The sequence below is a fragment of the Pristis pectinata genome, chromosome 2 (assembly GCF_009764475.1).
Source record: "Pristis pectinata isolate sPriPec2 chromosome 2, sPriPec2.1.pri, whole genome shotgun sequence".
NCBI lineage: Eukaryota > Metazoa > Chordata > Chondrichthyes > Rhinopristiformes > Pristidae > Pristis > Pristis pectinata.
The window spans coordinates 137671323-137694488 of record NC_067406.1 but is presented as its reverse complement, the minus strand read 5'-3'; the positions used below and the strand labels follow the sequence as shown (position 1 = coordinate 137694488).

The following is a 23166-nucleotide window of genomic DNA, read 5'->3' as shown; positions in this document are numbered from 1 at the left end:
ACTCCAATCCAAGGAACATCCTGTTGAGCTTTTTCTGCCCTCAACATCCTTCATATCGTGTGGCGACCACAACTGCACACAATACTCCAAATGTGGCCTCACCAAAGTTTTATACAGATGCAACATGGCTTACCAACTTTTATACTCAATGAAAAACACTCTGATGCTGGAGGAACTCAGCAGGCCAGGCAGCATCTGTGGAGAAAAGCAGGCAGTCAATGTTTTGAGTCAGGACCCTTCTTCAAGAAGGGTTCAAAAACGTTGACCGCTAGTCCCGAAGAAGGGTCCTGACCCGAAATATTGACCACCGTCCTGAAGAAGGATCCTGATCCAAAACGTTGATCACCATCCTGAAGAAGGGTCCTGACCCGAAACATTGACCGCCAGTCCTGAAGAAGGGTCCTGATCCAAAACGTTGACCGCCTGCTTTTCTCCACGGATGCTGCCTGGCCTGCTGAGTTCCTCCACGGATGCTGCCTGGCCTGCTGAGTTCCTCCAGCATCAGTGTTTTTCATCTAGATTCCAGCATCTGCAGTCCTTTGTTTCTCTTCATACTCAATGTCCTGACTGAGGAAGGCAAGCATGTCGGGATTTTTTGCCTCTCTCTTGTCCATTGACCATGTCTACAAGTCTGTAATCTCAAGTCCTGTGCCAGAGCTTTTCATGTGGCATCTTCTCAAGTATCTAAATACACCACATCCACTAGCTTGCTGACTTCCCCCAGCCAGCTATGTTATCAAAAGCTTTGAAGAGATTTGTCAAATATGATTTCTCTTTTGTGGACATATGTTGACCTCATTTTCACATTTTATGACTTTTCAAGGGTGCCAGATAGCAGGGCCTTCATAACATCTGTAGATCACACTTTGTTTGACCTCCTTGAATACCAGAATTATATTTGTAGAATCTGCAGAGAATTGATGGGAATGTGGGAAGGATAAAATGGGTTAGGATAATGGCTTGGTGGTTGGTGGGGACCCAATGGGCCAAAGATCCTGTATGATTCTATGATCTTACGACTCTATTTGCTAATTTCCAATTCATGAATGTAAAGAATTTTAGAAGAGCAAAACTAATTCATCATCTCTTTTAAAATCCTAAGACTAACAGGGCTAACAGGTCCCTATCTTATATGTGGGGCTTGGGTCGGGTATCAAAAAAGTTCTGGTATATGGGTTGTATTCAGATTTTCCTTGGTTAGGTCATGTTTTAATTTTGTGCCAAAGCATCATTTCACAACAGAGGATTGATTCTTACATAACCCAGCCACAAAGTGGTGTGCTTGGAAACCAAGGACCTCGCCAAATTGAGCAAGTTAAAGTAATTAATATTAGAAGAGAGAGATATACTTGACAAATTATTGGAAGTGAAAAGCGTCAAATCCATAAGTTTCAGGGGATTTGGTTGTTTTTGCTTTCAATATTTTATCAAGTAATTTTCTTTTCCAATATTAATTACTTTGACTTCCCCACTTCGACTAGTTTCTTGGTTTCCCACCACATAATTTTGTGGTTGGTTTACGTCAGAATCAATCTCACATTGTGAAATGAGGGGAATGAAAAGCTGGGGATGTTCTTTAATGTCAGTCCTTCACCAATATAAAAAGCATACGTATATATAACTGCACTGCTGTTGCAGAACAGATAGCATTTAAGAATATTCTCAGTAAGAGCCCTGGTGAGTCCAATCTGTTCAGCACTCAGGATAAAAAGAAATGTCCACACACAAAAAAGAACAAATGCCCTTAGTCAAAATCTGAGTGGGAACTTTAGCCCAGCGAAAATCAAACCTAATTCACTGAAATCTTCATTCCTCGTAGGTGAGTGGCTTAACTGAACTATGTTTATCATCGCCAGACACCAATCATTCATTGATGATAGTATATTTTGCATTATGGCGTAAAGGCTTCCTCATTGGCTGCCATAACCTTGAAAGACATCTTAACCTTGGCAGCACAGTGGTGCAGTTAGTAGAGCCACAGCCTCCAGATGCCAGAGATCTGGGTTCAATCCTGACCTCGGTTGCTGCCTGTATGTTGTTTGCACTTTCTCCCCATGAACGTGTGGACTTTTGCCTGGGTGCTCAGGTTTCTTCCCATATCCCAAAGACATGCAGGTTAGTAGGTTAATTGGCCACTGTAAATTGCCCCCAGTGTGTTGGTGAGTGGTAGAATCTGGAGGGGAGGGGAAAGGGAGGAGTTGAAGAGAATGCGGGGAGAATAAAAAGTAGAATTAATGTTCGGTTAGTGTAAAATGGGTGGTTGATAGTTGGTGCGGACTCAATGGGCTGAAAAGCCTGGTTTCTTGCCATATCTGTCTATGATTCTAAAAGCCAATGGAAATCCTGCGAACAAGTCTCCTGAATGCCACTTACTACACTTTACCAGGAGGTTTTCTTGACTCCGCAGCCAAAGTTAGGGCAAACAGGCAGGAGAATCCCATCATCAACTAAACCCAAAGACTGGAGCTCCCTCCTAAGCACTGTTTGTAACTGAGTATCTGCTGACCTCTTCCATTAATTTGAAAGAACGCTGAGTAGCCTGTGTGCAGAGAATAATTCAATTTCCTGGAGAGTAAATGTTTGTTCCAGTGAAAAATCTGGAGAATTAGATAAATACAACTCACAAGTGGTGCTTCAAAAGAAACTCGTTTTTGAGATGTGTACAAAAACTCAAGACTATAACAAAGACAGCAAATGGTAATCAATATCACTTAGATGGTGCATGAAGGATAAAACACTAATTGCAAACCATGCTTTCAAACAAGCCACATTATGTCAAGCCCTTCTGAGAGCCATTTCTCAATAAGCAGTTGAATTCAAAATAGACTGTCAACAAAATCACATGATTTCTATTGTCGTCCAGAGTCAGGTTGTTCAAAGTACAGTAGAAATACAATCTTTACTGTGAGCCAATGTAATAAGACTCATATTTATTGTCATTAAAAACCTTTTAAATCTTCAAAGGTGTGGACAACACTGAGGCAGTGATATTTCCAGTTGATATATTGCTTCTCTTGAATATATTTCAACCTCGTGACATTCTCACTAAAATTAAGTAATGCCAACAACATGGTTATTTGAAAATTATTTTGCAAGTACAATCTTTACTTCCTAATTATGCACAATTTGACATAAAGTCAAGATAACAAATAGGATTTAATAACATATGATATTACTGTTACGTGAATGCATTCTCATCAATAACATTTTCCAGCTTTTGACTCAAGGTGTCCATGTTTTTGAAAAGAATAAATATTCCTCTCAAAAATAATATATGCATTTTCATATTTTATGCATTCATTTTGTACAACCAGTATTTAGTAATATGGCTCCCATCGGTGACTAACTTAGGCACATAAACTAGGAAAGTTCTGTGCCCAGTTCTCTGCTTGAATGTGTATTAGTCAAGTCTCCAACTCTTCACCATCTGTTGACCACTATTGGAACTACATATGGTGAACATTTAACAAAATACAATTGTTTAGTTGTAAATTCTGTGGTCAAATGGTCTTTCAAGTTCTAGCGGATGGGGAAAAGATGTTTAAATTTGGCAGTGGCATATTACAAATGGTTTTGGATTGGTCATTTATTATGGGCCACAGAATATAATTCAGGGAGGGATGGTGAACAGATGGAATCAGGTGGGGGAAGGGGAGTAAATAGGAAAGGTGAACTGAGGGAGAAGAAACCCAGGTGGATAAAGATATGGGCAGATGGAACCACATGGGGGGGGGGTAAGGAGTCTTGGTAATCAGCTGGAAGGGGCGTCGAGGGATGGAAAAGGGAACAAAGTGAGAGAGGATCAACACACCCCATGTTCCTGCCAGTTTACTCTCGATGCAGAGTATATATCCCCATCAGTGTTTGACTTCCTAAAACGCATTACCTCACACCTATCTGGATTAAATTCCATCTGCCACTGCTCTGCCCAACTTTCCGGCTGATCTATGTCCCTCTGAATCCTCAGACAACCTTCCTTGCTATCTATGATTCTACCAGTTTTCGAGTCATCAGCTTAATCTTAATCTCAATCACTATAAAGTGACCGAGGTAATAGAGAAAGTAATGGGTTTTAAGTAAGGTCATAGAGAAGGAGAAAGTTCAATGGTGATGAACGGGTGTATAAAAGTGAAATTCTAGTGTTTTGAGCAAGGAAGGCTGAAGGCATGGTTACTAATGAATGGTGCAGGTGAGGGATTGGGTGGGATGCACACAAGTCAAGGGTCAGCTAGTTCTGGGGAGCAGTCGGGTTGGAGACAGAAGATGGGGAGGAATAAGGAGTGAAAAACCTACTCGATCACAACAGGAATGAAGACTGAAAGAAAATAAAAGTGAAAATAAATTATTTTTGAGCTTTGGGATCATGGTTTTATTGCTTATTTTATGGCAATACTAACGATGATAATAATAATATTCCTTATTAAGCATTGGACTGGGCAAGACAGCTCACGTGCACTGCAACAAGATTGTTCACCCATTCTTGTGTGCACACTTTTCTGATTATTCCATTAAATATATATTTTAATTCTGGTTGCATAAGAGATGACATATATTGCCGGTGGTTGCAATAGTCTGCACGCTTCAGATGTTTTTGCAAAATTTCTCTCCCTGGTATCTTTGACCAATTGCTGTGCATACAATTATCAAATCATGAGGGACATAGATAGGGTGAATGCACACAGTCTTTTTCCCAGGGAAAGGGAATTGAGAATGAGAGGGTACAAGGGACGAGCTGCCAGAGAAAGTGGCTGAGGCAGGAACAATAACAACATTAAAAAAGACATCGAGCCAGGTACATGGATAGGAAAGATCTGGGCCAAAAACAGACAAATAGAACTAGCTTAGATGGGCATCTTGGTTGGCATGGGCAAGTTGAGCGGAAGGGTGTGTTTCTCTGCAGTGTTACTCCGTGTCTCTACGATTACCATGAATATATGGCTCAAAAACACATCACTCTGATCAACCTCTCCATGCTCCAATTGCGCCTCCTTCAATGTTTCCTCATCTGAACCTATCAGTGTATCCCTCTCTTCCTTCTTTCCTCGTATGCTTGTCCAGCCTCCCCTGAAATTATAAATATCATTCGCCTCAATCATTCCCCTTGGTTGCCAGTTCCACATTCTCACCGTTCTTTAGGAAAAGAAGTTTCTTCTGAACTCTTTATTGGGTTTCTTGGTCATGACCTTAAATCAATAGCCTCTACTTATGTTCTGCCCCAGAAATGGAAGTAATTTCTTTACGTTCATTCTATCAAAACCTCAGTAGAGAATCTCTTAATATTCTGCTCACAATAAAGGAAATAATTCTTCTGATGTTTCATTCCATTTCTTAAAAAAGATAAAATTATCCTTGATGTGACCTGCTGTCAATTTCCCTTTTTAAAATGGATTCTTATGCCCTATTTATAAATGATATAAAAGATTAAAACCATCCCATGTTCTTAAAAGCTCTGCGTTCCATGTGCATGAATGATGGTAAGAAGGAATTAATTTTTCATGTTTAACGAAGAGATATACTGGTGTGGGTTCTTTTACAGACCCTGGTTGTTTATGCTGATTAACAGATACTTCAAAATCAGCTCTGTTCCCATGGTATTGGGAGGATACTTGAATGTAACATCAAATTGGTAAGTGGTTGCTGCACTGACTGCATTTTGGATCAATGCCCTGGAATGTTTCCAAAGAGGAAACGCAAGAATATTTTTTAAAAAGTATTTATGAACACCATAATAAACTATCTTGATGTGCCACTTATGGCCCATGTAATCAACAAGGTTTTATTGAGCCGGAGAAATGCCATGATCTGCATGCAAAGGATGAGGAGCAAGACATTGTCATTGACGTTGAGCTAAGTCATGCGATTCTGCATTTTAATGTGTAATACGATGTAGAGTCAACTGGTGCCATCTTATGGTAACACAACAATATGAGCATCAATCATTTCCAGGTCAGATGTTATTGACAAGATGGAGGATGACTACATTGCAGGCTTGTAAGGAGCTCATCAATAATCTTATAACATGACTCACCAAGAGCCCACAGAATATGAGAAGAAGAAATTATTGAATGGAAGACCAACTACTGGTAAAACAAAACATAACACAACAAATATCTTCATATTTAAACAGTAAAACTATTCCTACATAGCATAGAATTACCTGGACTTTTTCCCATGGCTAAATGCAGTGAAGTAACTATTAAAACACAGTATTAGCTTTGCATTCTGAAATTTGGGCCCACTTAAATCATTTGTGCAGCAAAATAAAACCTGCCTCAGCCGTTGTATGGTGTGGTTAGTGTATTGACAAAGGAATAACTTGCAGAAAACTACGAATAAAGAAGAGTTCCAAAGGAAAACATAATTGAAACAAAAGTCATTCAATGAACAATATGGGCTGGTATTAAAAGGTTAATGGATTGTACCTTAACTTGTACCATACCTGAATGCTTGGGACTGTCTTCAGAATGTTGGTATGATTAACTTAGCTGTAGCAGCGAATGCGGAATGAGATCAAATGGATGGAAAAAGCAAAAAGAACAAAAGAAAAAGCAAAATGAGACACTAATAATGTGGTAAAAGTAAATAAAACAAAAGAGAAAAAAACAACAATTAAATTGTTAGTTAAACAATATGGCTTAGTTGAAATGAATACACCTATTAAATGGCAAGAGTAGCAGAAGCACAGCAGAAATAGCAAATTTCCAACACAATTAAGCACCAGCAGAATACTACCATAGAGCATGTACTGAAACAAAAAAAAATCAAGTCACCTTCAAACAGCTGAGGATTTCTGATTCCCCTGAGCTTTACAGTGTATACTTTTGAGGGCTTTCAATATAATAGCTGTGAGCAATGCATTCCAATTTCACACAGATTACAAATAACTCGGACAATGATCTGTGGTCTGTTCAAGACCATTAAGGCACAACATTCTTATGAAAGTTCCCTGAACTATTTAACACAAATTCAAGACCAGATTGAGGAAATATATCACACTGGTGTTAAGTAGGTGATTTATTAGCTGAATTAGCATTTCAGAAACAGTGCACTCAGAATACCTTGGAAGGAATACTCTCAGTTTAGGTCACCTTGATTTTAACCAGGTGTGGTCCTGGGAGTATGGTATGTTCTTGTTTGCATATATTATCCATATTTCTTCAAACAAGTCTCTATTTTTCAATGGCACCTAACATATGATTCCATTGAGCATTCAACAACATGAATCGATGAGCAATTTCAGGGACTCAATATTATAGCAAGGACCATACTACTCCAATCACACAGTAGTGGGGCCCAGGCTGGATCAAGCTTACCATTACACTAGAGCTCGCTGACCAACACTGGATTGTGGTCTGGTAATGGCTCGATTTAAAATTCTTGTGCTTCCTTTCAAATCTTCCCTCCCTGTATCTGCAATCTCCTTCAGGTCCACCACCCTCTGAGGAGACACAAGATGCTGGAATCTGGAGCAACACGCAAAATGCTGGAGGAACTCAGTGGGTCAGGCAGCATCTATGGAGGGAAGTGGACAGTGGACATTTCGAGCCAAGACCCTTCATCTGGACTGGTGATCTGTACCCTTCATCAGTCTCGACCCGAAACATTGACTGTCCATTTTCCTCCATGGACGCTGGCTGACCAACTGAGTTCCTCCAGTATTTTGTGTGATGCTATCGCCCTTTGTTTATGGCTTCTCATGCATCCTTAATTTTACTTGCTTCACCATTGGCTGCTATCTTAAAGTGACTGGGCCCTAATCTCTTGAATTGTCTCCATAAACCTCTTTACCTCCTCTTTACTACCTACCTCTTTGACCAAGATTTTGGTCACCTGTCCTATTATGTGGCTTGATATCTAAGTTTATTTGACTGCACTTCATGAAGCATCTTCAAACATTTCACAACATTGCAGTTTCTATGCAAATGCATGTTATTTTAGTTGAAATATGTCCACTGTACATTTAAAATCCAATGGAAAATACTGTTCCAATTATTCTTATGTCCATATTTACACATGCAATTGCCTAAATATGCAATTAGTAATTATGTTTTCTCAATAGTAATGGCACCATAACAATTTGATTGCTTATCTCCCTCAACTGTTTTCTCAAGAAACTCCGTGCTTCCACTAATTCCATATTATAGGTTCTAAAAGTGCAATAAGTTTTGTACTAATTGACAATAAACTTACATCGTCTCTTAATAAAACCTTCCTTGGAAACTGGATTAGAACAACAGTATTTCTCCATCTTTCACGTGCAAAAAAACAAATTTGAGCACATTTTGAAAATTTGAGCTAATTCAGCATATTGAAATCCCATCCATCAAGAAGTTGGACTGGACACTTCCTGTCAAAACTCACCCCAACAACAATGTCGTTTTTCCTTCATATTTTGTGCTCATGACAGTGAAGTTCACAGGCACGGTGCCCATTAGTTACTGACTGACAGAAAATGGATCAAGATATCATGATTTACAACCTTCATAATTAATTCACACATCAACAAGGAATGCACTATGCTGAAATAAGTCAATGATACATGATGTGTTGAAGTGTTAAACAAATCATCCCCTGCAATTTTTGCATGCTGCAGTGGTGTATCTGGTAGATCTGCTACCTCACAGTGCCAGAGACCCAGGTTCAATGCTGACCTCGAACGCTGTGTGGAATTCGAATGTTCCCCCCATGTGGGTTTCCTCCCACATCCCAAAGATGTGCAGGTTGGTGGGTTAACTGGCCATTTGGAAAAAATTTAATGGCAAGTGAGAAAGAATATCTTACAGAAAAAAATGTCCCTGGTGTGTGGGTGAGTGGTAGAATCTACGGGGAGTCAGTAACAATGTGGAGAGAATAAAAAATGGGGCTGGTGTGGGATAAATATAAATGGGTGGTTGATGGTTGGCATGGACTTCATGAGCCAAAGGTCCAGCATCCAATCAGAATCTTTCTATGGATGTATGCCTGGCCATTGCTAGTAGTCCTGACTGCATCCCAAGCATTCTGAGAACTGATAACAGTGGTTCACAACCCCCTTGATCTATGATCCTGTGCTGCTCGGAGAAAGGGGTGCAAGGGGACACTCCATGCTCAAGGGGTGTCCCGCAAGATATACGTCCTGTTGCCCCTCTCCCACCCATAATTTTTTGGCAATTCTGCTCCTCCACTCGATTGTACCTGAGGTTGCTATTGAGAGGTCTCTTTAACAGCAATTTCCCTGTGTCTCGTTGGTCAACGCAAGAACGCCATTGGTCTCTGAAATGCACAAGTCACATCTGAGTGGCACTGTGACACTGCAGTTAGCACAGCTGCAGGGACCCTGGTTCGAACCAGGCCTCAGCTGCTGTCTGCGTGGAGTTTGAACGTTCTCCCTGGGACTGTGTGCCTTCCCCTGAGATGCTCTGGTTTCCTCCCATGCTCCAAAGATTTTCTGGCTGCTGTACACTGTCTCGAGAGCATGTGGAGAATTGAAAAGAATTGGTAGCAAGTGAGAAAGAATAGCTCACAGAAAAAATAGGTGAGGGGTTACTCTCAGAACCAGCATAGACACGATGAACTGAATGGCCCCTTATGTTTGGAGGAAATATTACTTAAATACATAAATATTGATGCCTTCTGAAGGGAGTAAACCATGGTAATGATTTCTTAAAGCAAGGATGTCCCAATGTTGTATTTTGATTGAGTGATTTCCAATTGATCTTCATGCTACAAGTGGTTATTATGAGGGAAATCCAATTTTTCGGCATGTCTGGATACTCTCTGCCCTGTTGCAAATCTAACCACCCTATCATCCCTGCACTTTTATTTGGCAAGGCTCCAACCTCTGACATTTCTATCTCAAGCATCCCCACCTCTCCACTTCTCTCTCCTCTTTTAAAGTGCTCCTGTAAACCTACCGATATAACCATCGGTCACCTACTCGAATTATTACTGTGTGTCAAATTTTGTTTGATGTCACTCCTGGGACTTCTTGCTAAATCGAAGGCTTGTTGCTTTCATTCTGCAATGAATTGTTTGCCATTAATCCTTTTGTTTAATTCACTTTTTTTTTCGCTAATGCTAGTTTTTCACAGAAGGACAGAAGAGTAAACAGTGAAGGAGGCCATTCAGCCTCTTGAGATGCTGCCAGTTCTTAGCACACCACGTGGACATTGGTCAATGGTCACGGCAACAGTCACAGCACATCCCGAACCGACTTGTTTGCCAGGCCATTTCAGACAGCAGTTAACCGTATCACTCTGGGTCTAGCGTAAGAATGCATATTTCCTTCCCTCAAGGACACTCGTGAACCAAATGATATTTTACAACAATCCATAAGCTTCAGAACACTCAGTAATGAAACTACTTTTTATTCCAGGTCTATTTCCTCACCTTAATTTAAATCCCCAAGTTTACCATGTTGAGATTTGAGCTCACTTTCTGATTAATAGTCCAGGTCTCTGGATACTAGTCCAGTAATTGAACATAATAACTCACGAAGATCTTGCTTGGCACAGTGGCAGAGCTCATAGAGCCATTGTGCCAAAATAAGGTTGATAGTAACAGTCTTTTCCCCGTAGAAGAGAGGTCCAAAACTAGGGGGCATAGGTTGAGGGTGCAACACACAGAAAATGCTGGAGGAACTCAGCAGGTCAGGCAGCATCTACGGAGACAAATAAACAGTTGAGGTTTATGGTCGAGACCTTTCATCAGGACTGGGAAGGAAGAAGGCAAGAGCCAGAATAAGAAGATCGGGGGAGGGGGAGGAGTACATGCAGGCAGGTGACAGGTGTGTTCAGGTGATAGGTGAGCCCAGGTGAGGGGGGAAGGTAGGAGCATGGGGGTGGAGAAGGGGGGAGAAGTAAGAAAAGACCTGAGGGGCAACTTTTTCACACAGAGGGTGGTGAGTGTATGGAATGAGCTGCCAAAGGAAGTGGGTGAGGCAGGTACAAAGGCATCATTTAAGAAGAACTTGGATAGGTACATGGAGGAGTGGGGCTTCGGGAAAGATGGGCCGAATGCAGGAAATTGGGACTAGCTGGGTGGGCACTGTGGTCAGTGTGGACCGGTTGGGGTGGAGCAACTGTATCCGTGCTGCATTGCTCTGTGACCCTATGACACTGCCTCACAGTGCGAGAGACTTAGATTAGATCCTGACCTCAGGTGCTGTCAGTGTGGAGTTTGCAAGTTCTTCCTGTTGTCACAGGATATCAGTCTTTGACGTAGTCTTGTAGCCACTGTATTTATGTGCGTGGTCGAGTTAAGATTCTGTTCAATGACAATCCAAAGATGTTGATCGTAGCAAGTGAATGTTTTCAATGTCAGTGAACATGAAGCAGAGATGATTACATTTCACTTGCTGGCAACACCTGCGTGCTATGAATGTTACATACCACTGACTGACCAAGGTGAATCTTGTCCAGATCTCGTTACATGTGAACTATTGGCCAGAACATGGCAAAGTATGTTCATGAAAAACAAATTATTCTCAGATAGCACAATGTTCAGCTAAGACCACATTTAACCATTGTCTCCAGTTCTGCTCACTGGTTTGTGTGACCTGGTCTCAGTGCGTCACTGGTCTGTCACTTTGCGTGAACGTTCTGGTCACACAAAGGGAACAGATGTGACATTGATCCACCAGGTGTAAAAATATTCTGAATTATGAGGAGTCACCAAAAATCTTGAGGCAATGATCCTTGGAAGTACACATGCGAAAGATGACATTAATAAGGCTTACAACTGAGAAAACTGTCTTGAAATTTAGACAATTATTTTAAGTACACTTGCAAACTTCAGCCAAGGGGTGACATTTACAAATGAGCAAATGCAATTTTAGGATTCGTTAAGTTAATTGAAGTTGTTCTACAGCAAGCAATCGTCACAGAATTGCGGATTGGGTGGTGGAAGGATACCACTGCAATCCGTTATGCATCAATGACATGCATCATTGAGGGCATTTCAGAGCCTTCTGGATAGATAACTAGTGATAGGCCAAGCGACCTTCCTCATACTGTAAAGTCTTAGAATAGAAAGGAATGTCCCATTGATACTAAATTGTCCCTGTTGGCCAGAAAACTACAGAATTATGAGGACTGCAGTGTGTGGACGGAGGTAACCTGAGCTCAGCAACTGACATGAGCTGGCTGGAACTGGTGTGGGTCAACCTAACTCTGGGAAAAACAACAGATGAGACACAAAGTACAAGAGCAATGAAGTAATGCTGCCTCTAACCTTGGGTGAGACCCAATGGAAAGGGGACACAGGCTAGCTGGATAAGACAGGACCATCAAAATTGAAACTCAACAGTACCGAACCAATGAGAAAGAAAATAAAAATGGAGTATGTTAATTATTGAAGCAGTGAAAACTCCAGAGACCAATCATCATGGAAGTGGATAATCTTATGTGGGAGACATAGAACATAGAACAGTACAGCACTGGACAGTCCATTTGGCCCATGACGTTGTGCCAAACTTGATGTCAATTTATATTACATGTCATCCTCCTGTGTATTATCCAGATCCCTCCACATTCCCTTCACATTCATGTGTCTAAAAGCCTCTTAAACTCCACCCTTGCTGGTCATTGACTTCAGGAAGGGGGGAAGGGCGCGGGGAACATGCTCCTGTCTACATCAACAGTGCTGAGGTCGAGAGGGCTGAGAGCTTCAAGTTCCGAGGAGTGAACATCACCAATTAGCCTGTCCTGGTCCAACCACGTAGACGCCATGGCCAAGAAAGCTCACCAGCACCTCCACTTCCTCAGGAGGCTAAAGAAATTTGGCATGTCCCCTTTGACACTCACTAATTTGTGTTGATGCACCATAGAAAGCATCCTATTTGGATGCATCACGGCTTGGTACGACAACTGCTCTGCCCGGGACCGCAAGAAACTGCAGAGAGTTGTGGACATAACTCAGCACATCACAGAAACCATCCTCCCCTCCATGGACTCTGTCTATATATCTTGGTAAAGCAGCCAGCATAATCAAAGACCCCACCCACCCTGAACATTCTCTCTTCTCCCCTCCCCCATTGGGCAGAGGATACAAAAGCCTGAAAACATGTGCCACCAGGCTCAAGGACAGCTTCTATCCCACTGTTATAAGACTATTGAATGGTTCCCTAGTACGATAAAATGGACCCTTGACCTCACAATCTACCTTGTTATGACCGTGCACCTTATTGTCTACCTGCGCTGCACTTTCTCTGTAGCTGTTACACTTTATTCTGCATTCTGTATTGTTTTACCTTGTACTACCTCAATGCACTGATCTGTATGAACGGCATGCAAGACAAGTTTTTCACTGTACCTCGGTACAAGTGACAATAATAAACCAATTCTTATTCCAATTCCAAACTGCCTGCTTCCACTATTACCCCTGGTAACCTATTCCAGGCACCGACCACTCTCTGTGTAAAAAACTTGCCCCTCACATCGCCTTTAAACTCTCCCCTCTAACCTTAAAAGTATGTTCTCTGGTGTTTGACATTTCTGCTCTGGGGAAAAGATTCTGACTGTCTACCCTGTCTATGCTTCTCATAATTTTAAAAACCTCCATCAGTTCTCCCCTCAGCCTCTGACACTCAAGGCAGAACAACCTGAGTTTGTCCAATTTTCCCTTATAGTTCATAGCGTCTCATCCAGGCAGCATCCATGTGACCCTCTTCTGCACCCTCTCCACAGTCTCCACATCCTTCCTATAATGGGGCGACCAGAACTGAACACAATACTCCAAGTGCAGTCTGACTCAAGCTTCATATGGCTGCAGCATGACTTCCTTACTCTTATACTCAGCACCCCTACCAATGAAGGCAAGCAAGCCACACATCTTCTTTACCACCTTATCCATGTGTATTCACTTTCAGTGAACTGTGGACCTGGACCCCAAGATCCCTCTGTACCTCAATGCTATTAAGGGGTCTACCATTAACTATATACTTTCTCCTTTCATTTGACCTCCCATAGTGCAACACCTCCCACTTGCCCAGATTAAACGCCATCTGCCACTTCTCTGCCCATATCTGTGACTGAACTGTATCCTGCTGTATTCTTCGATCGTCCTTTACACTGTCCACAACTCCACCAATCTTGGTGTCATCTCCAAACTTGCTGATCCATCCATCTACATTTTCATCCAAATCATTGTTACATATGTCACAGACAGAGGTCCCAGCACCGATCCTTGCAGAACACCACTAGCCATGGACCTCCAGCCAGAATAACAGCCTCCTACTCCTACTCTGTCTTCTATGGGCCAGCCAGTTCTGAATCCAAACTTGCAATTCACCCTGGATCCCGTGTATCTTTATCTTCTGAACCAAACTACCATGAGGCACCTTATCAAATGCCTTATTAAAGTCTATGTGGATAACGTCCACTGCTCTACCCTCATCAAACTCATTTGTCACCTCCTCAAAAAACTCAATCAAGTTTGTAAGGCATGACCTGCCCCACACAAAGCCATACTGACTGTAGGACATGCCCTTTCAAATGCTCATAAATCCTATCCCTCAGTATCCTCTCCAATAGCTTCCCTACCACTGACGTGAGGCTCACTGGCCTATAATTACCTGGATTATCCCTACTTTCCTTCTTGAATGAAGGCACAACATTTGCTACCCTCCAGTCCTCTGGGACTGGAGATGTGGGGATTACATTGGGATTAAGTGGGACACCAGGCCAGCATTAATTCTTGGGTAATAGCCTTTCTATTCTGACTGACTGTTCAGTGAGAGTCAGAGAAACCCAGTGGGCGTGTGTACGTACAGTTAATCTTGTATGAATTGCATGTTTGCTTTTCTTTCTTTTTCAATCTTTTTATTAGCATGTTTGCTTTTAACCAAACTGTATGAATTGTATGTCTATTTTTAAATGAACTAGTAAAGATAATGAATAATTAATTCAGATTCGCTCTGTGCCAAACCAATCATTGTTGCCGAGGGTGGGAATCAGCGACATTCCCTTGTAAAGGGCTTGCAATGTGTCTATGCAGAATACCATCCATGCCAAGGATTACATCTAATAAGGCATGGGGTGTATGAACCTGAGCCAGGGGTTATTGTATTTATGAGTCATCAGTGATGCACAAAATTACTTAATCTTTCCTGGCACTTCAATGTTCAACATATTCTCAATGTTACTTTGTGAATAAAAAAACCATTGTGACAAGTGAAATCTTGTTGCATCAGGCATCTGTTTCCCATCAATTACTTTCTTAATGCCACAACCATCTTGTATTGTAAAAATCTATAAGAATAGAGTAAAAAATAACATATTTGACAAAAAGTTTCTTGATTGACTGTATTTTCAGAGTCAGTGTAAGAAAAGCCTTTGCTACTATTTGAACCAGGACAAAGCTTTTTTTTTAAAATGTGAAAGGCAGAACAAAGGCAATCATTGTACAACACCTGCAGGTGTCTGCAAGAAAAATTTCACAATGGAATCATTCATTCTAGCCAGGGAGTTGCAGGAAACAGACAGATGAAGGATTTCACCTTAATTCTCATCTTGTAGATAAATGTATCTGTCTTCAATCCTTCTGTACAATATAATCATCCAATTACATAATGCAATTCAAGCCATGAGACCTTGCTTTATCATCTCATGAACCTTTGGGCACTCTCTATGATCGCACAAAGTTTGCTTTGATGGGAATATCTAAAACAATGCAAAAGCAAAATACTGCAGATGCTGGAAACTTGAAATTTAAAAATGCTGAACTACTCAGTAGGTCAGGCAGCATCTATGGAGAGAAAAACCAATTTATGACCTATCATAAGAATTGAATTGAACTGGTTTATTATTGACACATGCACCGAGGTACAATGAAAAACTTGTCTTGCATGCCTTCCATGCAGATCATTCCATTACAACAGTGCATTGAGGTAGTGCAAGGGAAAACAATAGCAGAATGCAGAATAAAGAAATATTCTTTGAATTGAGAAAATCTGAAGTAAAAAAAAAGTTCTTAATTGCAGAGATATAGGGAGGGGCAGAGAAAAAAACTAGGGAAAGTCTGAGGCAGACAAAAGGTACATTTAGGGCCACATGTTCTACCAGCCACAGGGCAGGGGTTAGGAAGGTCTGTGTTTCACTAAAAATTGTTTGTAATTCACATTCATTAGTGACTGCAGTGGCCATGATAAATCCTGAGTCGGCTTCACATTCAACCACAGTTAAGCTCTAACTTTAGGTATTCAAAGAACCAAATGTCTTTTCTAGATACTTGCATAGGGCGTCAAGAAAATGGGTCCCTGAAACATAACAGCGGAGTTAACTCCAATTCAGCCTTTTCATTGCCAAAGCAATGTGCCCTGCACTCACTTTAAAGGTGAGTAACAAGTACAGGGGACAATAGATGTTTCTGTGACTGCATTGTTTTCAGCCTGGGTGTCATATTTGACATGAGCTTGCAGCCAAATATTTGCACCATCACAAAATATGTCTGGTTCAGCCTCTACAACATTCCTGATTCTGGGATGTCAGTGTGCAAATGGCTCACCTTTATGCCAATATTTGAAAGGCTCAGAAACCTAAATGAGCTTCCTTGTTGAATTAATTTCCACAAGTGAAGTTTCAAACAATGATCAAACATTTTCCCTCAACTCCAGGTGTTTGAGTGTGGGCAGCTCCAGGCAGGAATCTGGATGTGCTTGAATATTGCATTTTAAGGCAGTTCAAGTTCTACACTGCGAGTCCTGCTGTTTGTTACGACCATGAAATGTTCCTTGCCAAAAGTCAACCTGTTCTTCACGGATATCTCTACCACTCTCTATGAATAACAGCAGGAAGAGAGAGATAAGATTATTTTGTCCATTGTGCTGGCTTTTTTTTGTTATCTCTGATCTTATGCAGCATTTGCTAAATAACGAAATCTTGATTGGACCAGGATAGTTATTTTGGAAATTAGGATTTAAAATAGTACAGCACAGGACAGGCCCTTTGGCCCAACATGTCTATGCTGACCATGATGCCAATACAACGAATCCCATCTGCCTGCACATGGTCTGTTTTCCTCTATTCCCTGCCTGTCCATGTGTCTGTCTATCTCCATTGTAAAAACTTTAAAAAATCTGCGGATGATGGATATCTAAAATAAAAATGCTGTAAACACTCAGCAGGTCAGGCAGCATCTGTGGAAGAAAAGTAGAGTTGATGTTCCTGGTCAAATACTATTTGTCAGAAATAGGAAGGAGAAAAAAGAAGCTTTATAAGCTACAGAGATGGTGGGAGAGCGTGATGTCTCAGATAGAGTAACAAAGAATAATTTTTGGTGGCATTTGTGTCGGGCAATTACAAGTGAACAGATTGATTGACATACTTGCATGGAGCCGAATATGATATTGGCATTGGTTGTCAGATGTACTGAGATACAGCGAAAAGCTTCTGTTTGCATGGCATCCAAAGTCTGATATCATTGCATCCTGTTGACATATTTTTCATGGCAGACCATTAATAAGAGTTGAAATAAAATGTTTCAGTCCAATGATCTTCCATCACATTGGTTCTGATGAAAAGTCATCGACCTGAAATGTTAACTTTGCACCTCTTTCCACAGATGCTGCTGACCATTCCCAGCACTTTATTCCAGGTTTTCAGTAACTGCAGTAGTATTCATCAAACACGCTTTGTTTACAGAGGCATAGCGGCAAGATATCCCTAGTTCGCCATCATACACAAGGTGGATTACAATGCAGTTTAGCATCATCATATGATTGTATTTATACCACATGTGTTTGTGGCTAAATATGTTTCCATATTTCCACAATTCCTCATGACATAAGAGAAGATGTTGGCTCTGTGAGTCTATACACCTCACACAGCAATACCATTCCCCTAATACTTTTCCCTGTAACCTGTTCACATTTTCATCAACCGTCCTCAGATTCTAACACTCACCTTGGTACAACATAAAGCAGGCAATTATTCTCCAAACCTGCATGGATTTGGGATGTGGGAGGAAACTGAAGTACCCAGAGAAATCTAGGATGAACATGCAAACTCCACACAGACAGCAGTCAAGGTCAGGTCCGAACCCAGATAACTGGGGCTGTGAGGCAGCAGCTTTACTAATGGTACTACTGCACCATTCTGCTGTTCTGCACTCATTGTTGAAATTATCGTTGTATTTATTATTACCATGTGTTTACTCTGAGCTTCATGTGAACAAGGAATTTTATTGCACCCTGGTGTACATGATAGTAAACTAATCTGAATCTAATCTATTCTAATCATAAGGAAGGTGGTCATTTATAATGGCGTCATCATGTCAGTGACTGTGCTACATCGACACTCTTCTAACCTTCCCCAACCAACCCTGCGTTCCTCCAATTCTGGCCTATGATGTGCTGCTGATCTCCACTTACAGCCAAGACCTCAGCCACCAATGTACTAAGGCCTCAATCTCTCTGCCTCTCCATCTCTTTTGCTTCACCTTTGTGATGCTCTTTGGAACCTAGCCTTTTGTCAAGCTTGCTGTCACAGCTTTCAGGAGAAGTTGGACAAACTTGGGTTGTTTTCTCTGGAGCAGCGGAGGCTGAGGGGAGACCTGATAGAAGTTTATAAGATTATGAGGGGCATAGATAGAGTAGACAGCCAGTATCTATATTCCAGGGTCAAAATGTCTAATACTGGAGGGCATGCATTTAAGAGAGAGGGTATATTCAAAGGAGATGTGCAGGGCAAGTTTTTCTTATACAGAGAGTGCTGGGCACCTTGAATGTGCTGCCTGGGGTGGTGGTGGAGGCAAATACGATAGAGGCATTTAAGAGGCTCTTAGATAGGCAAATGAATGTGCAGCGAATGGAGGGATATGGACATTGTGCAGGCAGAAGGGATTAGTTTAGTTCAGCATTTAATTACGAGCATGGTAGTGTGGTGGTTAGCGTAACGATATTACAGCGGCAGTGACCCGGGTTCAATTCCCGCCGCTGTCCATAAGGAATTTGTACATTCTCCCTGTGACTTGTGATCTTGTGACTGCATGGGTTTCTTCCGGGTGCTCCGATTTCCTTCTACATTCCAAAGACGTACGGGTTAGGAAGTTGTGGGCATGCTATGTTGGCGCCGGAAGCGTGGAGACATTTGCGGGCTGCCCCCAGAACACTCCACGCAAAAAATGCATTTTACTGCGTGTCTCGATGTACATAAATACATTCGATATTTTGACTAATAAACAAGTCTTATCTTAATTAACTACTAGTTACTCCAGTTTGTTTGTTACTAGTTTAATTAGCTTGGCACAACATTGTGGGCCAAAGGGCCTATTCCTGCACTGTACTGTTCTATGTTCTATTTATATGAATCGGCACCTGAAAAGGCCTTGGTAACAGCTTGACTTCTTTCTAATATGTTAAAACCATGATATTACCATTTACCTCAAGGCATTCATAACCCAAGAGGATCAGTGTTGGCTATTGTGTGAATACACATTGTTGTAATGGCAGCCTGTCATGAAGGTAAACAGAAGAAGGTAAAAATAGAAGCAGGACGATGCATTTCCCTCATTTACTCTGCTGTTCAGTCAGATCACAACTGATCTCTTACCTCAACCCTGCTTTCCTGCACTAACCCATATCCCTTGATTCCCTCAATACCCAAAAACCAATGATCTCTTAAATATTTGCAGGGATTAAGTCTCCACAGACCCCTGGGGTAGTGAATCCCATAGATTCACCAGCCCTGGACTTCTCATCTTGGATTGGTTTATTATTGTTACGTGTACTGAGATACAGTTAAAAACTTTGTCTGCGTGTTATCCAAACAGAACATGCCATGCATAAGTAAATCTCTGTCCTAAATGGCCATCCTCTTATTTTGATACTGTGAACACTAGTTGAGGACTCCCCGGCCAGGAGAGATCAATCCTATCATTACCCTATCAAGCTCCAAAAGGATGCTGTACAAAATGTTGGTGAGGCCACATTTGGAAGGTTGTTTTCGGTTTTGGTCACCCTGCTGCAGGAAAGATGTCATTAAGCTGGAGAGAGTGCAGAGCAGATTTACAAGGATGTTGCCAGGACTTGAGGGACTAAGTTATGGAGAGAGGTTGGGGCTTTACTCATTGGAGTGTAGGAGAATGAAAGGTGAACTTACAGAGGTGTATAAAATGTTGAGGGGCATAGATAGGGAAAATGCACAGAATCTTTTTTCTCAGGACTGGGGAATCAAGAGGTTTAGGGTGAGGGGGGAGTGATTTAATTGGAACCTGAGGGGCAACATTTTTACCCAGAAGCTGGTCCATATATGGAATGAGCTGCCAGAGGAAGTGTTTGAGGCCGGTACATTAACATTTACAAGACACTTGGACAGGTACATAGATTTGGTACAAGCTTTAAAGGAATATGGGCCAAACGCAGGCATATGGGACTAGTTTAGATGGGAATCTTGGTCGGCATGGACCAGTTGGGCCGAAGGGCCTGGTTCCATGCCCTGAGACTCTATGACACAAGAGATTGCAGATGCTGGAATCTGGAGCAACAAACAATCTGCTGGAGGAACTCAGCAGGTCGAGCAGCATTTGTGGTGGGGAGAGGAATTGTTGCTATTTCAAGTCGAAACCCTGCATCAGTGTTTTCACATCCCCTGGCACACTCAAGATTTCTGTTTGTCTGTGATTGGGGTTGCTTCTGTGATGGAAATAGTTTGATCGAGGAAGGGTAACTGTCAATGAATGGGTGCTTAAGCCCAAGTCTATCGGCGTTCTCCTGCTTCCTTCAATGTCAAATAAAATGCCAGAAAAACTATTTAATCTTACAACCAATATTATATAGATTCAACCATTGGTTTTCTTTAGAGTGGCATTTTAGCAGTTCCAGTGACTTAGCATTCAATCACTTCTGCTTGAACTTATCTTTAAAGCCGTGAACTCTATTTCTAACCAGATATTCAGCCAGTTCTTTTAAAAGATGCTAATCAGCAAAGCACATCCAGAAACCTCGTCCACATATCAACTGCTTGAAGGGAAAAGCAATGACATCAAATCTCAATTTTGGATCCAGACATTCATTTTTGCTGTAACTTTCCCTAACTTTTGGTTACAGATCATGTAATCAATTATTTTCAATCCTCTCAAAAGATAAAAAAAAAACAGATTTTTTTCCCCTCTCCTCTGTGATCATCTTTTCTAGTTCAGTCCTAATTTTGGGCTCAGAATCATCCTTCTTGTCTCACTTCCCAGGAAGGCTGTAAGTGTAAAACCACAAAATATCACAGCTTCAAAAGAATCTTTAATCACACAGCATCAGCTGTGGCTCAGGAGGTTGCCTCTTTGCTTCTGAGTCAGAGACTTGAATGCAAAAATATTTAAGCTGAAACCTCTTCACAGCACTGAGTCAGTGCAGTATTGTTAGAGTTTCCATCCTTGGACGAGACATCCAAGTTACAAGACCTAGGCAGAATCAGAATCAGAATCAGGTTTATTATCACTGACTAATATGTCATGAAATTTGTTGTTTTGCAGCAGCAGTACAGTGCAAAGACATGAAATTACAAAATAAATAAATAGTGTGGGAAAAAAGGAATAACTCAGTAGTGTTCATGGGTTAACCACTCTCTCAAGTGAAAATCATACAAACTGCAGATGCTTGAAATTTAAAACAAAAAACAGAAAATGCCAGGAATACTCTGACTTTTAACGTTGACTCTGTTTCTCTTCCCACAGATGCGGCCTGACCTACTGAGCGTTTCCTGCACTTTCTCTGTTTTTGTTTTACATTCCCTCAAGTAGTTGTAAAAGGAAAATATGAGAGTTATTACTCGAGTTATTTCCTTAAACAACATCACTTAAGCAGTTTATTTTCATATGATTGTGGGATCTTGCTGTTACATTTCCAATACTATTCAAGAAATTGCAAAGAGTTGTGTACACAGCCCAGTCTACCACGAAAACCAGCCTCCCCTCCATAGACTCTGTCAACACTTCCCGTTGCCTTAGGAAGCAGCCGACATAATCAAAGACCCCTCCCACCCTGGACATTCTCTCCTCCCCCCTCCCCTTGGGCAGAAGATACAATAGCTTAAGAACACAGACCATCAGGCAAAAAAAACAGTTTCTAACCCCCTGTTATAAGACTCTTGAACAGAACTCTGGTACGACAAAAATCTACCTCGTCATGGCCCTTGAACTTGTCTACCTGCAATGCACTTTCTCCGTTACCGTAACATGATATTCTGCCTTCTGTTATTGCTTTTCCTTTTGTATTACCTCAATGTACTCATGTTTGGAATGATCTGTCAGGATGGCTTTTCATTGTATCTCGGTGCATGTGACAATCATGCATCAATGATCAATACTCTGTCTTTACCTCTCGTTGTCTTGGTGAAGCAGCCAGCATAATCAAAGACCCCATCCACCCGGGACATTCTCCCTTCTCTTCTCTTCCATCGGGTAGAAGATACAGGAACCTGAGGGCGCGTACCACCAGACTTAAGGACAGCTTCTACCCCACAGTGATAAGACTATTGAACGGTCCCCTTCTACAATGAGATGGACTATGACCTCACAATCTACCTTGTTGTGACCTTGCACCTTATTGCACTGCACTTTCTCTGTAGCTGTGACACTTTACTCTGCACTGTTATTGTTTTTACCTGTACTACCTCAATGCACTCTGTACTAACTCAATGTAACTGCACTGTGTAATGAATTGACCTGTCCGATTGGTATGCAAGACAAGTTTTTCACTGTATCTCAGTACAAGTGACAATAATAAATCAATACCAGTATCAATACCAATAATATTCCAAATGAATCACAGTTCAGCAGTACTTCTTTGATTGGAAAGCATATTGGGAAGCCCTGAATGGGATGTGAAACTCATTGCAAGTATGTGGGTCTTTTAAGATTAATAACTCTTAACTTCTTGCAAACAACTCCTAATGGACTGGATATTTACTTTTGCAAGAACGGTTTCTTATATTTTTAGCTGTTAATTATTGTTTAAAAAATAAACAGAAAAAAACCCTCAAAAAAATCTCTTGCTTTCTATCTTTCAGCATCTGTCTCTCTGGATCTTTCCCTTCATTTGTTCGCTTTGGCCATGTTCCTGGCTCAAACACTGATGAGGATTCATTAATAATTCTTCAGTATGATTGGTTCCAGATCCCCTACAATGGGAGTCCAAAGCAAAATCCCAGAGGAGCTCTGCTTGCAAATGGACGGAGATGTTTTTTCACAGCTAAGAAC

The 23166-nt window shown here is 41.3% G+C and overlaps 1 protein-coding gene across 3 annotated transcripts in view; it reads right to left on the bottom strand.

The window, feature by feature from the left end:
* ccser1 (coiled-coil serine-rich protein 1) overlaps nucleotides 1–23166 on the bottom strand; it is a 1189492-nt gene that overhangs the window by 127590 nt on the left and 1038736 nt on the right. Inside the window, exon 10 of one of the 3 annotated variants that reach the window (XM_052043589.1) lies at nucleotides 6440–6485. The exons of the other annotated variants lie outside the window; for them this stretch is intronic. Within the exon in view, the coding sequence (XP_051899549.1) occupies nucleotides 6477–6485 (9 nt within the window). The 3' untranslated portion in view covers nucleotides 6440–6476. The remainder of the gene's footprint in view (nucleotides 1–6439; nucleotides 6486–23166) is intronic. 3 annotated transcript variants of the gene reach the window in all.